Here is an 18,341-nt window from a genome sequence, read left to right on the forward strand (position 1 = left end):
AGTGACTACAGTGTTCCTGTAGGAGCGCTGTCTGAGAGCCAGTTGGCACTGTGCCACCCAGAGAAGGAGCTGCTGCCCCTGGTGTTAGCTCACTGCCACTACACACTGGTGAAGGGTCAACAAACTGCCAGTGACTACGACCTGCAGGCTATTGAGAAACAACTTCACAGACGCTTCTTTGCTGGCAAGCCACGCATCCAAACAGTTAGTAAACTAATCTACTTACTAATCTGTTACATCATGCTTTTAATGCTTTATTAATATTAAATTACAGAGAAAGATAACGGCTTAAATGCTGATCATGATTATTTTGATCAATATTAAAAGCACCACTATTTATCAAAAGTAGTCAGACAGATTAGGAACAAAATGATTTTATTGTATTGATTTTTACTGTATTGACTTCATTGTTTGAAATCATCAGAAAGCATCCGTTTCACATTGTACTTTATCATCCTAGATTTTTTTTCGTATGTATAAATAATTCAGTTAAAATAAATAGCTGCATTAACTGATTGCATCTTTTAAATGTTAAATATAAACAAATTAGACAATATATTCATATATAAATATGTAAATATATGATGTAAATATGAGTAAATATACATATACATATATAAATGTAAATATGTAAATATACATATAGGCCTGCAGTTAATCCATCTAAACTGGAGCTCATGATTTACTTTACTTTAAAACACATCAGTATTGTAGCCAATTATATCTAATTACATGAGGAATTATTTTATGATTAAAATACCACTAATTGTGCCACCCTATTAAAAGGTGATGTGATTTCTGCAACATAGTTTTTGCCATATAGTGTTGATTAAAATCCAACTCTTATAATTTATTGTACACACTTCAACAAATTTTAAGTGTAGCCTATATTGGAAGTAAAATGATTCTGCTATTGATTCGTTAATACTATTTGTTTAACACTTTCAGGACACTGAAAAGTATCTGAAGAGACATCATCAAGATTTTTCAGAGGTTTTGAAAGATGTCAGAAGCAAGATACCCCAGGTGAACGCTACCACTTACTACAACTAATCACTGAGTATTCACATTTTTCTTTTAACCTTTTGGTTAAAGGCCATGTGAGTGAACTTGAATGAAATGTTCAAATTTCTGTACAGCTCACTGGCATTTAGTCATACCATCATTCCAAATTACTTCTGAAACTGCTGGTACAATTCGTAGAAATATATTAAATATTATTTTTCCTCTTTTGGCTGATCAGGAGCCGCTGAAGGGCTCGGTATGCAGCTCGATAAGAACAGTGCTTCGCTCTTTCGCTGATGTGTGCGACGCTGTGTATGCTCTGGAGATTGGTCTGCGCTTCCTGGGTAAAACTGGAGGACATCCAAAATCCCCACTGCTGTCCTATCTTCATGACTCCCTCAAGATGGAGCAGCACATCTCCAGCAGTGTAGCCAAGGTCAGGATTACAGCGGTCTGCATTGTCATAATCTACAGCGCTTCGGATAATGCATTCACACTTGAGTCTTAATTGCCATGCTTTCTAAAAAAAGAGAGAGAGAAACCTCTTGCATAAAATTAGCTCATTAATGATAATAAATGATTAAATTTCAAATGATATTAATAATATTAAAATGTCCACCTTGTAATAGCATATTAGAGACTTAAAATCCTTATATAATTAGACATTATTGCTGGTTAATAATAAAAAGTAATAATGCCTAAAATGCCCCAAAATTTTGACTTTAAGCAGCAATAAATTCTTTATTCATAGTAAATTCATTAATATTCATTTAAATAATAAAAAGGCTACTTCTTTGGCATCCAGTCATTTTAAATTCAGTCATGTTAAGGCACTATTTTTAACTGCATGCACTTCTATTCTCTCATATTTTTACCACTTTATTTTAATAAAATATAAACCTGTGGCACAGTTCCAGATAAGAATTTTAAAGGTATAGTGATAGTTAAAATAGAATTTAACCTAAATGTTATCAATGAGCCAAGACATTTTGGTGTCTGAAATTTGTATTTTTGTTCTAAACTGGAGTTAAAGGTGAAATTCCAGGGCGTTTACATCTGCCACAGGGGTGTATTTGTCTCTATTTAGTGCTCCAGATTAACTGGACTGTTGAAGACCTCACCAGGTGACGTTTTTCCAATCTTCAACTGTCCATTTTCGTGGGTTTGTGCCCACTGTAGTCTCAGATTCCTGTTCTTGGCTGACAAGAGTGAAACCTGATGTGGTCTTCTGTTGTAGCTCATCTGCCTCTAGGTTTGACATGTTGTGCATTCTGAGGTGTTTGTAAAGAGGTGCTATTTGAGTTACCGTAGCCCTCCTGTCAATTCAAACAATGCTGGCCATTCTCCTCTGGCCTCTCTCATTAACAAGGCATTTCCACCTGCAAAACCGCTACTTACTGAATGTTTTTTATTTTCTGCACTATTCTGTGTAAACTCTGGAGACTGTTGGGTGAGAAAATCTGAGATCGGCAGGCTCTGAAATACTCAAACCATCCCATCTGGCAGCAACAGCCATGCCATGATCAAAGTCACAGAGATCACATTATGTGAACATTAACTGAAGCTCTTGAGCCGCATCTGCATGATTTTATGCATTGCACAGCTGCCACATGATCGGCTGATTGGAGAAGTGTGTGAATGTCAGGTGAACAGGTGTTCCTAAAAAAGTGGCTGGTGAGTGGGCAAAACCTAAAATTCAACCTCAGGACTCCAGGTATCAGCTGATTGACTATATTTGGAGAAAAAAAAGGGAATGAAATGTGATGTTAATAGTATAAGGTTGTATCTGCCATTTATTCTTCACCCAGATAGAAGATTAGAATACTAAGGTCATGATATGTAAATGTAATTTTTTGGCTGAACTCCCTGCGTTGACTGAGTCAGTTGTTATTTCACACAAATAATTTTTACTGTTCTATAATTCTTGCTTGCTCTGCATGTGTGCTATTTTCAAACACAGGACATGAAGACTATTATGTTGATTTGGCTCAGTTTTCAGTTTTCGATCTTGTTTTAATGATTTTTTTTAGTGAGCACAAATAAAACCATACAGTCACTGTTTGTTTCTCTTGTGTATGTGTTTGTGTGTTCCTAGGCTCTGGTGGATATCAGGCTGGATCAGTGTACAGCCACATGGCAGCTGCTGACCTGCTGGAGGAGTGAGCTGAAGCTGAGGAGAGGACAGGTGAATTCCTCCACACCACTCCACATCCACACTGCATGATAAACGAGCTCAGGTCAAAGGGTGTCCTCTGTTTGACACAAGTCTTTCTAAGATCTTAAAGAACAACTTGGACAACTTTTCATTTTTGGGCTGCCAAGGAGCCTCATGTCATAGCTGTTTCCCAGATTCAATGCACAAGATTCTCCTTGAATATTGAATAGTATATACTATATTATTGAGGATGGAATGCATTTTGCAGTGTTCTACAGAAATAACAGTGTAGTTCAGGTGCCTCAGGTTTATAACATACATTATAATTATAATAATAATAATTATTATTATAATTATAATGTATATTATTAACACTAATTGCACTGATAAAACAATACTGAATGTTGCATAGCTAGCAATGACATGTATTGATAACATATAAAATGTAGTTCAAATAGATAGTATAGAGAAATGACTGCAAGATGATTGAGGCTACATTTGTTACATGGTATATTAAGAGTGCTTAATGTTTGCAGTCTTCTAGAAAGTCTGATTTTAAAAAAGCTTTGTCTGTAAAAGTGCACATGAGTAATGTATCACTGCGTAAATGAGAAGCATAAGCAGCAGTTTTATCAGGAAAAAAAGCTTTGAGGGATTTCTCAGTGCCTGAGAATTGTTCCAGCATCACAAAAGTAGGATATCTCTTTTTTGCCGTTGACCATCTAGAACAGAATATCCTAAAGGTACAACCTTGCACCTATATCTACTAATCACATTAATAGCTGGCATAATTTGACTATCAGTATAATAATAATAGTACGGTGCAGCTTGTGATTTAGAGTCATCGTGTGTATTGGTATTCAGACCAAACACATATTTGAATTTGAAAAACCCAATTAAGCTACCTTCTGCTCATCCATTTAAGTTTGTCTCTAATACCACTCGCTGACCTTTGACCTGGGCTGACCCTGAATGGAGAAAAGAGGCCCAAGCTTTGTGTCATAAATCCAGAGAAAGTGCTCGCCAGAGTGTGCCAGGGTTTTGTTTAAAACATGTGTCACAGTCTGCAGATTTAAGCCATTTGACCTCATGTTTTGGCCTGTTGGAATGAAGCCTGTTGGAATGAGGACTGCGGTGTTATTTGGGTTGTTGTGTCATCCAGCGAAAATCATGTGGAGAGAAAAATCTCTCTAACATATAAATCCATATACACAGCATAATCTATTCAAGTAGTACTTTAACATTATGTATATAAAATTTGATACATTTTTGTTTTAATTTGGCAACCCATAGGACCCTATCCCAAGACTTTCTGAAGACTATAAAAAGACACTTTCTGCTGATGCCCAGAAAGATTTGAATGAGTTCCTGGACGTCACTGATGTTGAACTTTTCACTCTGGAGCTTCATGAGATCCTGCTTTTGAAGACAGACATCACCTCAGAGGAAAGATACTTTTCTCAATGGGAGTGAGTATTCATTTTTTTTGTCCATCTGCCATTCAGCTTACTTGTCTGTGCTCTCTCTTAGCACAAAACCCTGACACCATTTGGGTGGGAGAACCATGAAGTATTTATTGGCCACATATGGTTATGCACACTGTTTATATGGCATTCGCATTCGTGACCAGACGAACACTGAAGGTTAAATAACAGCCACTGTTTTCTCATCCAAATTGGGTTTTATTTAAAAAAAATAAAACATTGAGAAAGATGTTTACTTTGTAATTTTTTAATACACATACACCGTATGTGTGTGAACAGTAGAAAAAAACATGTTAAAGGCACTCTGATCTAGTAGACATAGGTGGTATTACCACTTTGTTAACAAACCAGAGAGAAAGAACTGAAAATCACATTTATTGCCGGAGTGTGTCACCGAATTTTATACTTTTTTTAACAATATCCGGAACGTCACCACAAAGAGTAAGAAGTGCCTTTAAGCTTTTGTTCCTGCGTGGGTGCTTTCAATCACAGCAAAGAAGGCTCCCTCCACCTTGTGGTCCCCTGGGGATCAGGGGCCTTTTGACTACACAGGGCCACACTTTGACCCCTCCAGGCTTCCATCTGTCAGTCCAAGCCTCTTTCAGCCACCTCCTGAGTAGGCAGCTGGTCAGGCAGAAAAACGGAATGCGTGTGCCCTGAACAATGGACTGCAATGCTAACTGTTGCTCCTCCCCCAATTCTGTCCTTTTTTTTCAGCATCAGAAACACTCTGGAATTACATTTGGACCAAAAAGGAGCTCCTGCCTTGCCTGGACTAGACAATCTGTCAGAGGAGATCTGTCTGAGTGAGGGTGCAGAGGTCTGGAGGCTTGCTGTAGACTTCAAGAGATGACTGTGTTCCTCAAAACTATTCCATTGAGATGATAGATCTACTGGAAGCGACAAATGCTAAAGTTTTTATGTTCCCTCTCTCTCTATACCCACTGACTTTATCATGCAGATTGTCTCAGGGTCTGAATGTGAATTCATTCCAGAGCAGTTCTTCAATCACTCAGTACCATTTATTGTTTTACGATGATGCATTTGAATATGTTGGTGTGTGTGTATTAATGATGTCAAAATGAAAATTAAGCCCACACAGACACAGTGACACAGAGACAGCATTCTGAAGAGCTTGTGTTGCATTTTTCATATTTTATCTCAGCCAAGCACCTGTTTGACTGGATGTGCCAACAGTTATTGTTTTTCATCAGTTGATGTCAAAGCCAATAGGGAACTTAATGAGAATGTTATTGTTAATAAAATCTAAATCTTTCTTTCTTTCTTTCCTTCATTCCTTCCTTCCTTTCTAATTGTAGCAGAAATAAGGTTAAAAAAAAAATTCCCCTAAATACTCTTTCCTCCCTCTAAACTTGTATACAGGTTTATCTGAAAAATAAATATTTGCTACTTTAATGTGTGGTGGTGTCAAATTCATATTTTGTTGCCCAGAGGCAGGCCATATTTTGGCAATTATTAAATGGTATACAAGGACATAAGGTTGTTGTGAAACCAACAGTAATAACATAAAAATGGATGCATACAAATATTTATTACAACAATAGCTATTATTATTATTATTATTATTATTATTATTTCATTTTCTGCAAGTGTTCTCTAAAATGTCACTGAGCTTCAACCAAACATTGGCCTGGCCTTTTTTCATTTCCTCCACGCCAATCAAAGCCACCAATCAGATCGCCAAGAAAGACCCCGAGTATCCGAGCAACCACCAATAAGAGAATCATGTGGGTGGATTCCTGTAGGTTTTTCCGTGAAGCTCCACCCACTCCGGTCTGTGATTGGCTGTATTTGGGCCGCCAGGGCCATTGAGGCGATTTGATAGGCTCGTTGCTAAGAGATGGGCTTGTGCTGTATTTATTGTTGGATACGAAAAGTGTTTTTCCGTAGTGGAAGTGTGATATCGCAGTGAGGAATCTGACACTCGGGATCCTGAGAGACGGGGATATACAGCTACAGCGTTAGTTTGCAGTGAAACAGCGGATGTGGCCGGCCTGATTCAGGCTTAGGTGAGTGCTGAGGAATGATTTTAGCTCGCTGCTTTTAGTGTTGTGTTTTTATGCTAACGAGTCAAACAGCCTAGGCACCAGTCTGAGTGTAGTGTGTGCATTCAGCACAGTTCCGTCTGAATCGGATCAGTAGGTAGGTTATTATTGTTATTGATTTTAATGAAAACTCGACCAAAATCATGACCAGTGGCTGAATCCCAGACGACTCCCTGTTCCCTAGCTAGAGTGCAATAACAGCTTCTACACTCTAGATATCTAAACTGTATCAAAATCTGAAGGAGTCGTTTAGGAGTCGACTCTAATATTTTGTCCTCGGTTCAGAGTATTAGCTGGTAATAACGGTCACATCACCTGTAGCGACGCTTGGCGTTGTCCTGGTTACGCAGCTACTGTAGCATCCCACTGCATGCAACACAAACACACACACACACACACACACACATGGGAGGACCTTCCATGGATATTAATGCTATTCCTACACCTAACCCTAACCCTAACATTAACCTCAGTAACCAAAAAGAAACCTTTTTGCTCTTTTAGAGTTGTTTGTTTGTTTGTTTGTTTTTAAATAAAAGCTGGAGTTTTGTAAGAAAATAATCCTTGAGAGGACCAGCCAGATGTACACACCAGTTCAAAACTGTCTGATATTCCTATTTTTGTGGGGACATTTGGCCCGAACATGATATAAAACATGACCATAAACACAAGTATTCCAGATAATTCTTGCAGATAATTCTTCATGTATCATCTGAGCAGACTTTATGTTGCTTTCTGGTAAATTTTCCTAGTGAACTTTAACCCTCAGGAAGTTGGGAAAATTATTCCGGATCGTTTGCAGCCTACACTGTCTAAAATTATTCGGGTCGTATGCAGCCTACACTGCCTAAAAATGAACACTGTTTCAAAGAGTTCAGGGTTTTGTTGGTTCCTGTTTTTTGTAATGCAATGTATTGTTTGCAATCGTTACTATTTTGTGTTATCCATATAGGTTAATACCAGAGTGTTACACTTGTGTGTACACTGGTGGCCTGTGACTGATACTAGAAGTGTTGGATGGTTTTACGAAAATTGATCAAATATCTGATGGTTTGTAAAGGTGGATGTGGAATTAACACTGATTTAACTGACCAAATGAATTTCTGTGATGCTTGAGTAATGATGCTTCACTTTAACGAGAAAACTCTAAGATGCGGTATTCCCGGGTATCTAGAAAGACCTGGTCATTATTCCATCAAACGCTGGAGATACACACCAAATTATACACAAAAAATATAACTGAATCAAGATAGAATGTAGTTTTGGAAACATAACCTCCATTTGATCCTGATGGAAAAATGCTTGAAACCAGTAGGCCAGTAATTAGAAATTATAAAAAATGCCAATTAGAAAGTGAAACTATATTTCCAGTGTTTTTTCAGCAGGGAAACTGGGAACTTTGATACGTCTCTGTTGATGTAACGTTGTGACATAATGCAATCTTGCACAAATGGGAATGTCTACCCATAAGACCTGGTTACCATCCTTTGTGGTATAATCTCTGGGGTTTTCCTACACACCCTCTGCAGTGTAATGTAAAACTACATTGCTCATAAGGGCTTTTTGTGATCCTCTCACGCTATTATTGAATAATTAGATTTGGTGCCTAGCTTTGGTATAACCTTTTTTATCATGAGTCCTGCAGCAGCCTTTGAAAAACTGCACAATTTCCCCGGATTTGTAATAGCTATATTGCCTCTTCCTTTGCAGTCAACTTTTAGGGCTTTAACCCTAAATCCTCTTTGACTGTGTCACCGAATCCTCCTCAAATCCCCTTAAATGCTTCACAGTTGAATCCTCTCCCATTTCAGATGAATACCATTGAATTTCTTATTCATTCTCATTCTTTATTATACCCAACTCTGACTTAGAGTCTACTGACCTCTTTCCCATTTATCTCAAGCTGAGAGAGGATGCACACTACTCGCAGTCCCACGTCCATCCAGTCTGGAATGGCCGGTGATGCGCTGGATCTAAGCTTGAACGGATCGCAGCTTTCCATGGGCCGCAGACCCAGCAGTGCCTCGCCGGGAAAACACTTCTCCCGCTCTATATCTGTATCTGTGGCCAGCGATGGACGTGGCAAACGCAACACACCGGTGAATCTGCACCTTCTTAAACATTTCACAGAGTTTCCATCCAATTTTTCCTACCTGTAATTTATTACTATTGTGTATATACTGTTGTCTGATACTGTGTGTATAAATCCAAGATATAAGCTTTGATTTAAATATAAAATAAAGGCACATAAGCTGCTACTATAAGCAGTCTTCTGCTTACCTCGAATATAACATGAAGTGGTTAAAGTGAAAACTAAATATAATTTTACATATAGCTAGTCAAAAGTTTACTTACTTATTTTTAAATAAGGCATAAAACATGCTATTGTAGGAAAATAATCAATGACAACCACCCTGAAGTTGATTAGATTGTAATATAGTAACAGCATTTATATATTCATTCCTCTTATTATATAGTAACAGTATTTTATTCCTCGTATATCACAGCAATTCGTCAACTGCGTTAAACATACTTTTTATCATTTTTTAGTTGCATTTAATGTTGTGGAACATCCATGAAGCAAAGCCGTGATCTCTCTTGCAGCCGGCACTACTGTCAGAGCTGCTGTTACAGAAAATTATTACAGAACCCACTGATCAATCAGATTTGAGAATTTAACAGCTCTGCGGTATAAAGTATTAATAAGAACCGGCTGTACTGAGAAAATAACCATGTATGTTTTCTGCTTTGTTTAAAGCAGAAATGTGTGTATCTGATGTTACACAAGCGTTTGGAATTCAGCCAGACAGAATATCCTAATGCACATGTTTGAGTGCCAGCAGCAGTTAAAACACATTATGCCACTGTAATGACTCTTTAATTGATGGGCTGTTCTTTCCTGTTGTTGGCAGGTTGATGGTGGGTTTGGGAGTTCCCGTGCCATTAAGAACCTGCGGCGATCAAACAGCACCACGCAGGTGAACCAGCAGGCCAACGCTAGACTCAGGTACAAAACATCACTCCCATTCTCTCTCTCTCTTTTTTTTTTAAACGTGTTGTAGTGCATTTAGAAGCTCAGCTACCGAACTGGGAAAGGGATACTGAATTCCTAAAGAAAAGAAGGTTGTCACCAATTTGGTGCAGAAGCAAAGTGGAAAGTAAAAAGTGTAGCATTCAGACTGCTAGTGCGTATTTAAGGTGGATTTTCCTCAGGGAAGAGAGAGCAGATTTCCCACAGAGAATGAAAACTGTGTAGAGACTTCCCATTCCACTGGTGTCCAATTTTCTAATAAAACCCAGGACTGCAGGTTTCAGTTACAGCAGTTGTGCTGATCTCTGCCCAGTAATTTCAGACATTCCTAGGCAATGTATAGGTTACTTCACAACATTCTGCACATTTCTTTCATTGATGTGAGTGATCAGAGAGGTGCCCCAGCTTGTTGCCTATATGTAGTGTGTATGCTCCAGGCATTGTCATGCTTGGGTGATCGCTCCTAAACTTTTGGGCTTTGCACTGCATGGAGGAGCAACAGCTGGGGTTTGGAATATTTATCTTTTTTCTGCAGACAATGGCTATTGTGAGCTGGCGGCTGCTGAAGCAGTATGGAGGAGGGCAGTGGGGGCGGCTTTGTCCTAAACAGGGAGGGGGGTAAGAGGGCAGCCTCTCGGGTTTCTGTCGAATGAGGCTGCAGTGAAAGGAGAAGTGTGCACACACCGGGAGCTTATTGTCCGGCAGCTGCCGTCACCCTCCCCTCATTCTGCCCACTTATCCTATAGAGGAGTAGAATACAGAATAACCTTACGCTGTTCCCTCCTTGTTCTGCGCATCAGTAGCTGTCATTCCCTGACCTCCCCTCCCCGAGACGTGCTGGAATGCGCTTTTTAAAATCAGTGTTGGACTGCTTTTCTCATGGCCAGCTGGCGTTTTGCGTACAAGGCCATGGTTAGGCGTCAAGATGAGCAGCATCTGCCCACATTGCCCATTCTGGATAGTCCAAGGCATTTAAATGTCTGGCGATAGCCATATGCTAGTGTGCGTTCTCTGTGTTTGGCGATGGCATCTGTGTCTCTTAATGGCTGCCCTCTCATTGCATTCCTAAGCAAAGCCCTAACGCAGCTGCCTTCACAAAGCTGTCATCACAAAAAAGGCACTTTTTTTTCTTTGGGTAAAAAAAAAAAAAAAGTTCATCTGATACGGTTAGCCTTGCTCAGGATGGCTTGCTGTTTTTATTGAAACAGAGCTCCTGTGGTTATATCACTCATCACACCTGTTTTTCTTCCAATGTGTTAAGGCATTCAAGTGATGTTAATGTCTCCTTGATGTCTATGTATTTTGCATTATGGATCTTAAACCAAATACCTGCAAATTGTAAATGAATTTTTTGTCAAAGTAAACATTATTTTAAAGTTTACATCCGTTCTGATTTTATGCAAATTTTGAGTGTGTAAAGAAGGGAAAGGGGAAAAACAAAATGTCTAATGGGCTTAATGTCTCTGGAACTGTCTGAGGTGGAAGATAGAACAGAATCATAATAATCATCAATTTTTTATTTATTTTATTATTTTTTTTTTTTTGAAAAAGTGATTTGTTCCAGTCTGAGATTGCACCCTCTTCAGAATGTACACATTGATTCACTTTTAGATGATTCAGTGTGAATCATGATTCAGTGATTTGTTTTTACCGACATTCATGGAATTCTCACCTCCCTCTCTCTCCCTCTCTCTCTCTCTCGCTCTCTCTCTCTCACCTCCCTCTCTCTCTCTCTCTCTCTCTCTCTCTCAGTGAGGGCCAAACGGAGGATTTCTTGGCTCTGTTTGACAGCAGCACTGATGGCCGCCGGAAACTAGCCAGCCTCACTAAGGCCTCCCCAGACCGCACAACATGGAACATTCTGGTACTACTCTACCTGTGTCATCATTTACCACCGACTGTAATGCTGTTGTTGTTTCAGTGCTTTAGGAAATATTTATAACCTTCAATTTGTACGTGTGCAATACTTCATCTTTATAGTTCCTGTAAATGCATATGAAAATATACTGACCTTCTAATCATATATGGGGTAATACGTACTAATAAGGCAATGATCAGTGAGCTGCTGGAATAGTTCCAGTGACTGGAAATTAATCTGCATTAATGTCATAAATGTCTAGTGTATGTAATATCTCATAACACAAACATAGCAGCTTGGGGTTAGCTTAAGGTCAAATTAGGGTTATCTTTGACTAATTTGTTTGAATTTATTAGGAGTCATTATTTAGAGTACGTAAAATTGAACTCAATACTACACTAAAGTGATAATGGCAAGTTGCCCTATTTCTTTGGCAGCGCTGTTGAATGACTGTTAACGATTCCGCAAAGTAACCTGAGATGAGACCATAAAGCTGTGGTTGTATGCCTTTTGTGAACAAATTGAAAGTAGGTGTGTGTGTGTGTGTGTGTGTGTGTGTGTGTGTGTGTGTGTGTGTGTGTGTAAGGACGACCAGCCACGAGCGTTCCCGTTGCCCTCCAGCTCCCGCAGCACCTGCAGTATGGATTCCCCCACAGGCCTGAAGAAAAGAGACTCTGGCGTCTCTCTGGCTGATAACTTCACAGCCAACAACAGGTGGATTGGCATCATTCGTTTCCCATCAGAGCCATGAGGCCGTCTGCTAACGTTCTACATTTCCAGAATTATTTTGTCCCAGACTCTGGGTTTTCCTATTGCCACTTTTTCCACACTTTTAAAAAAGATGATGGACCAGACTATGGGTGTGTTATGTAAGGAATCAAATCCTTGGGCCATGATGTTATAGAAAAATGATCGACAACAGGGTGATGTGATGCGACCTGAAAGTGGAGGTAATGTTACCACCCCATAGTTGATTACTTTCCTATAACAACACACCCTGAAGTGTTTTAGTTCTCTGATACCACAGCAACTTACATTTAAAAAATTTGCATTATTTAATTAATTAAAGCATGATACTTTATACATTTTATCAGTTTATAATTAAATGTAATGATGAAATGTCCACAAAACAAGTTAGTTCCTGTTATCACTTAAGTTATAGCAGATATAAACACTCGTTCCCTCACCAGCCTCTCTTTTCCACTCTCATGAAGTTAATAAGACAAAAAAATCCCTCAGCTTGTCATGTTACTGAGAAACCAGGAAGTAGAAAGACCTCTGTAGATCCCTGAAGACTCTCCCATGGCCAAAAACCTAATGATCCTTACAAAGCATTGACACTGTAGACTCCTTCCATAAATGTTAAATAAACATCTCATTACAAAAACGCAATGATTACATGTTTTTCTGTAATAAATAATAGCATGTTTTGATTTTTTTAAAAATCTGTTCATTATTAGGTTTATTATGTTTATCAGCCTCCATACAAATCCCTGTGAATGAGCTGTTTACTGTGGAAATGATAAAAGATAACAGACAAAATGGGACTATCGTCAAAGCTGCTGTAACAGAAAATTAATCAATCTGACCAGTCAGATTTCAGCATAAGTAATGCTGTATAAGATTTTTTTTCAGAAGCATTCTAAGTATTCTAAGAATATGGTGTGAAAAAATGTGAAAACTGCTCTACTGTATGTTGTGTATGTGCAGTACTTAGCAGTGGCTGAGATCGTTAGCATCTCTGACATCTTTCAAGTTAATTATGTGTTTAATGTTTTCCCTGCAGGAGCAGTAAAGCAGCTGTGGGTAACTCTGTGACGACCATGCTGCACAACAACCACTCAGACAAGCCTCTCACACCCAAGAGCTCCAATCAGAAACCCTGCTTCAAGTATGGACGCATCGTATAAAGGCTCATACTTAAACAAAGTGTGGTTTTGTCCAGCAGGTGGTGCTGTATCTCTAAGTAAATAACCAGTCATTTTTGTTGATTCTTGTAACATCAGTAACATCATCAAAGCCACAGTGAACGATGAAGGGACGTTAGAGAGCAGCTCCCTCACTAAGTCTCAGAAGAACTTCTCAGCTTCATCAGGTTCCAATAACAACGTTTCCAGCTCGCGAAGCCCTCGCAGCCCTCGCAGACGAGAGGTCACAGAGGAGGAGGCCGAGAGGTGAGGCCTGAGCTCCCTCACTGTCGTTCTGTAGTGTCTGAACATCATAGTATCATCAGAACATCATGAAATACCTAATTCTTCTGAGATTCCAATGTTGGATCATATTTGTTAAAATATTGCTGTTTCACACTCTCATGATCTGTTTCAGTTATTAATAAACTTATAACTCTTTGAACAGGTTTATTCAGCAGGTCAGCCACGCAGCAGTCACTATCCAGCGCTGGTACCGGCGCCATGTCAACAGGAGGAAAGCAAATGAAACTGCCCTCAAACAACTGCTCACTTCTAAAAGAAAGGTACTGAGTTGGATTTCCTTGAACTTCTGTAGTGTTCTGATCCATTTGATCCTCATGTTTGAATACTGGTGAGCCACAGTACCTGGCACCAGACCATAGGAAGTACAAATCAAAAGTACAGATCAAAGTACTTTTTCAAGCTCTCTGAGATCAAGAATAGGATGAAGGATTTCTGGAGTCTGTATGTCTGACAAAACATTGGGAGTTTTTCTCTTTAGCTTAGTAGAAAACAATGATGCTTTAAATCACTGTTTTTTTTTATTATTATTTTTATTTTTTTGTTTTATGACTAATGTTACCCCATGTGGGGTAATTTTAATGATAAGATTGTGTCGTCTTTTAAAGTGTTTCTTTTAAAATAGTGTGCATGGCTAAATATAACAAGTGAGACATATGCTCAAACAGGAAAGGGAGCAACAGGGGGTTGAAAAGGCTGTGAAATCACAGAAAAAGAGAGAGGAGGACAGGAAACGCATCAGAGAGGAGAAGGCCCGTCTGGCCCGGCTCACTGCTATCCAGGTATGCCTTTTGTTTACCGCATGCATACCCATTCATGAAAGAGAAAAAAAAAGCCACTTTGGTAGTCTTGACAAAGGCCGTTTTGGTGCTGGTTTAGAGTAAATAGACTAGATCTAAGTCAAAACCTGTAGACCATCTTACAAAAGCATGCTGGATTTCTTTACCACATACCAGATATTCTCACAAATACAGCTAAATCGAAAGGTCTATCTTGGTCTGTTACACTTGAAATGTGTGCTGTAACAGTTTCATAAGTTTAGTAACAATGCTGTACTCTGTGTGTGTGTGTGTGTGTGTGTGTGTGTGTGTGTGTGTGTGTGTGTCTGAGACAGGAGCTGCAGCAGAAGAGGGCACAGCGAGCTGAGGAAGTACAGCGAATAGCAGAGCAAGAAGTGGATGCTCTGCAGCAGGCTGGGAAAGTGGGGCGTATGAAACTCACTCAGAGTTTGCCTACCTCTCCTATAGCCGCCAAGGCCAAGAACACAGGTATCTGGAGATCAGAGGGTTCCCCTTTCAGTGGTGTTGATTATAAGCTTAAAACAGAGCGCTTATAGGAGATACCATTTGAGGAGCTTATAAAAGTATTATATCTCTGATGTCTCTAGCTGGCTGGAGGTGATATATTTTAAATGTTGTATTTGTGTGCGCAGATTCCAATGTGAATTTGGAGAGTGAACTAGATGTCGGCAATCTGAGGGCAGCATCGCCTGTGGTGTCAACACGAAGAGGCTCTCAGTGTTCTCATGTAATTCTCGAAACTTTTACAAGGGACAAGATAGTTTACCTAAGACACCAGGCTTTATTGGAGGAATTATGAACAGAGGAGAGTGTTTCTGGATGTATATTCTCTCCAAAAAGACTTAAATATTAAATCTAAAAATGGCTGGTGTATGATTTTTGATATTTTTTTGTGAATATAGTAGGTCATAGGTAAGAAGTTCCACCATACGTTTAAAATAAATATACTAATTGAGATGTTGTTTCTCAGGAGATTCTGCAGCGGTCTGTGAGTGTAGAGGACCAGAGACAGGGGGCGCCATCGAGCAGAGCTCATTCTAAAACGACACTCAATGACCTGCTGGATTCCCTCAAACTCCTAGAGGAGGGACCAGAGAGACTCTCAGAGGCTAAGAGCCACAGGAAGGAGAAATACGCCTGGATTGATGAGGTGCGTCTGTTCTAGTCCACAGGCAGTTTTTATGGTTTTGTGGCAGGTATCTTATAATTTCCTGTCTTGGGAAAATTGAGAACCTCAGGTCTAAATACACTTTAGCGAAACAGTTTTGAGCTCAAACGTTTTGTCATCAAGGACCCCCTAACAGTGTACAAAAAATTAATGGACCACCATAAATTTGACTGTAACTCAGATAATTTTCTGAACATAAAACAAATATTTAAATATTAGGCAAATATACAGCATCATATTTAATGAACCTATTAGAGCAGAATTTACCAACTGGCAGACCAGTATTTTATGTATGAAAAGATCTGGCCATAGTTTAACAACTCCAGGTTCCTAAACATTAACCAGGGTGGCTTCTGTAGCAGATCCTATATTGTGGGAGCACATGGGCAAGCACATGCAGTTATGTAAATTATTTAGCTGAAGGTAAGTTATCAGACCAGACACTAGCTACATGGCTTGAGACATTAAAGAGATAAAGAGATATTAAAAATATTTTCCCAGATTTTCATAGAATCTTCATTTCTTTAAACTGGACCTTTGTACATTTTACTTGAATACCCCTACATTAGAGTTTATTGTTCCTGAACTTTACAACCACAGTACCCAAGCCACTGTTAAATGTACAGTAAGCAGTTGTAGTGGATATTCACCCTAAAAGAGAGAGAGCGATCCTTTTCTTCATCAAATAATTTCTTTATTGCGGTACTCACAGCAGGGGAGACTGATCTTGCTTCCACCAATACCTCAGATCATCTCTGCCAGCGTGTAGGAAAAACAAAGATTATATACCTTTACATATAGGGTGTAGTCTCAGGTGATTGGTTATTACAGACAAAGAGGTCATATTCCATTGGTGGAAAACGCATATTAAGCAAAGTACCCTATAGTAACAAACAAGCTCTACCTGCACTGTTGTTTCTTCATCCCTAATCACAGGACCAGTGGCTATACTCCTATCTTCCCTCACATTCCTACGGACGCCTACACACACCCACACACATATAGCCACTTCTGTCTATCTTCTCAAGGACTCAGTACAAGCTGTTACAAACAAGTCATTCTGAGGTCACATTCTGTAGAAAGCAAGTTTCTAACATTTCTTGTATTTCTTCTAATACTCATATAATAGCTTTATTGTTCATACATGTAAATCTCAAGCATAAAACACATTTTTTCCCATACAGTCAATAAGTGATAGTAGGCTCTTTAGTGATAGTGGATGTTTGTGATCTTCATCACTATAATGTCATTAAAAGAGATAATAATAAAATCACAGACCGAGAGCACTACAGCTTAGCACAAGCTACCAACAAGTTAAAATGCAGGAAACACATTGAAGTATAGTCTGACTATACTTTTCAGGAGAAAGAAAACGTTTTGCTGGACAGATAAGGAAAATCACTTTAGGTTACTGTATATGCAGCTATTGTAGTTGATGTGGTTGAACTATTTATGATCGACCTCCAGAAAGAAATAGACTATTGTTTTGGAACAAAATAATTGAAATACAGACTGGTCATGCTTTGAGAACACTAATCCGTTGTAACCTCCAACTTACCCCTTTAGGACAGAGGGTCCATCACCCTAACCACAGATAACGTGGAGAGGCATGGGCAGCTGAGCCAGAGCCCAGCCCTGTCAGATGGCGGAGCTTTACTGTCCGAGGCCAAGCTGCAGAGCATCATGAGCTTCCTGGATGAGATGGAGAAGTCCGAGCAGGAGAGACCACGTTCAGTTACCTCGGGATCACACAGAGAGGTACTGCTAAGATCTGAGTCAAATTTGATTTGATCCACTTGTGTTTGTTTTCCGCCCACTGTCCATATTAATACTCTTTATTTTTCAAATAAGATTGCTTTAGTTTCTTTCATTCCTAAAAATATAGCTTTTGCTGTGTATGTGTTTGTGCAGGTGCTGCTGTCTGAGGAGGAGCTGGCTGCAGTGGATCAGGCTTCTGCTACTGCTGCTGAGGTTACCGGCTCTATGATGAGACTCAAACTAGAGCTGGAGGAAAAAAAACGCACCGTCACCATGCTACAGACCGCACTGGTAATTTTATATACCGCACTGGTAATTTTATATACCGCATGTGTGTGCCACTTTACATAAAATACAAACGCCTGGCTAGGTGGCAGTTATAAATACATAAAAATAGCATGTACAGCTAGTGAGACCAAACTGACATGTGGTTCTGTGCCTGCAGACTCAGCAGAGAGAGCTGACGCTCCGTCACGTGAAGGAGACAGAGAAGGAGCTCAACCACAACTTCCAGCTGCAGAAACAACAATACGAGGCTACAATCCAAAGACACCTGGCTTTCATCGACCAGGTATCTGGGATCATCTAGAGATTATTAGAAACTTTTCATTTAAAAAAAAAACTTCATTTTAAACTATTTCAGCTTTCACTGAAACTGGACAGTTAAAGACACTTTTTCTAATCTTCACCTGTTCAGTTTGGGTAAGCCAGCGCCCATGATAGCGGCAGATCCCTGTTCGTGGCTGACAGGAGCAGAACCCAGTGTGGTCTTCTGCTGTTGTAGCCCAACCACCTCAAGGTCGATG

The 18,341-nt window shown here is 39.4% G+C and overlaps 2 protein-coding genes across 5 annotated transcripts in view; both read left to right on the plus strand.

Moving 5' to 3' along the window:
- rnf213b (ring finger protein 213b) overlaps nt 1–5,933 on the plus strand; it is a 42,385-nt gene extending 36,452 nt beyond the window's left edge. Inside the window, exons 58-63 of the mRNA XM_034309271.2 lie at nt 3–204; nt 949–1,026; nt 1,244–1,441; nt 3,101–3,190; nt 4,454–4,629; nt 5,362–5,933. Coding sequence (XP_034165162.2) covers nt 3–204; nt 949–1,026; nt 1,244–1,441; nt 3,101–3,190; nt 4,454–4,629; nt 5,362–5,497 — 880 coding nt within the window. The 3' untranslated portion in view covers nt 5,498–5,933. The remainder of the gene's footprint in view (nt 1–2; nt 205–948; nt 1,027–1,243; nt 1,442–3,100; nt 3,191–4,453; nt 4,630–5,361) is intronic.
- A 562-nt stretch (nt 5,934–6,495) lies between these two features.
- The window catches only part of cep131 (centrosomal protein 131), a 29,211-nt gene continuing 17,365 nt past the window's right edge, over nt 6,496–18,341 (plus strand). Inside the window, exons 1-15 of one of the 4 annotated variants that reach the window (XM_026914768.3) lie at nt 6,496–6,674; nt 8,614–8,809; nt 9,623–9,717; nt 11,494–11,605; nt 12,186–12,313; nt 13,386–13,490; nt 13,606–13,773; nt 13,955–14,072; nt 14,478–14,591; nt 14,924–15,077; nt 15,242–15,336; nt 15,580–15,759; nt 17,344–17,535; nt 17,689–17,826; nt 17,981–18,106. In XM_026914768.3, the coding sequence (XP_026770569.3) occupies nt 8,624–8,809; nt 9,623–9,717; nt 11,494–11,605; nt 12,186–12,313; nt 13,386–13,490; nt 13,606–13,773; nt 13,955–14,072; nt 14,478–14,591; nt 14,924–15,077; nt 15,242–15,336; nt 15,580–15,759; nt 17,344–17,535; nt 17,689–17,826; nt 17,981–18,106 (1,911 nt within the window). In that variant the 5' untranslated portion in view covers nt 6,496–6,674; nt 8,614–8,623. Of the gene's footprint in view, nt 6,675–8,613; nt 8,810–9,622; nt 9,718–11,493; nt 11,606–12,185; nt 12,314–12,343; nt 12,550–13,385; nt 13,491–13,605; nt 13,774–13,954; nt 14,073–14,477; nt 14,592–14,923; nt 15,078–15,241; nt 15,337–15,579; nt 15,760–17,343; nt 17,536–17,688; nt 17,827–17,980; nt 18,107–18,341 lie in introns of those variants that run through there. The other 3 variants (XM_026914766.3, XM_026914767.3, XM_053238715.1) reach the window with 3 other exon arrangements.

Source organism: Pangasianodon hypophthalmus, chromosome 12 (genome assembly GCF_027358585.1).
Source record: "Pangasianodon hypophthalmus isolate fPanHyp1 chromosome 12, fPanHyp1.pri, whole genome shotgun sequence".
NCBI lineage: Eukaryota > Metazoa > Chordata > Actinopteri > Siluriformes > Pangasiidae > Pangasianodon > Pangasianodon hypophthalmus.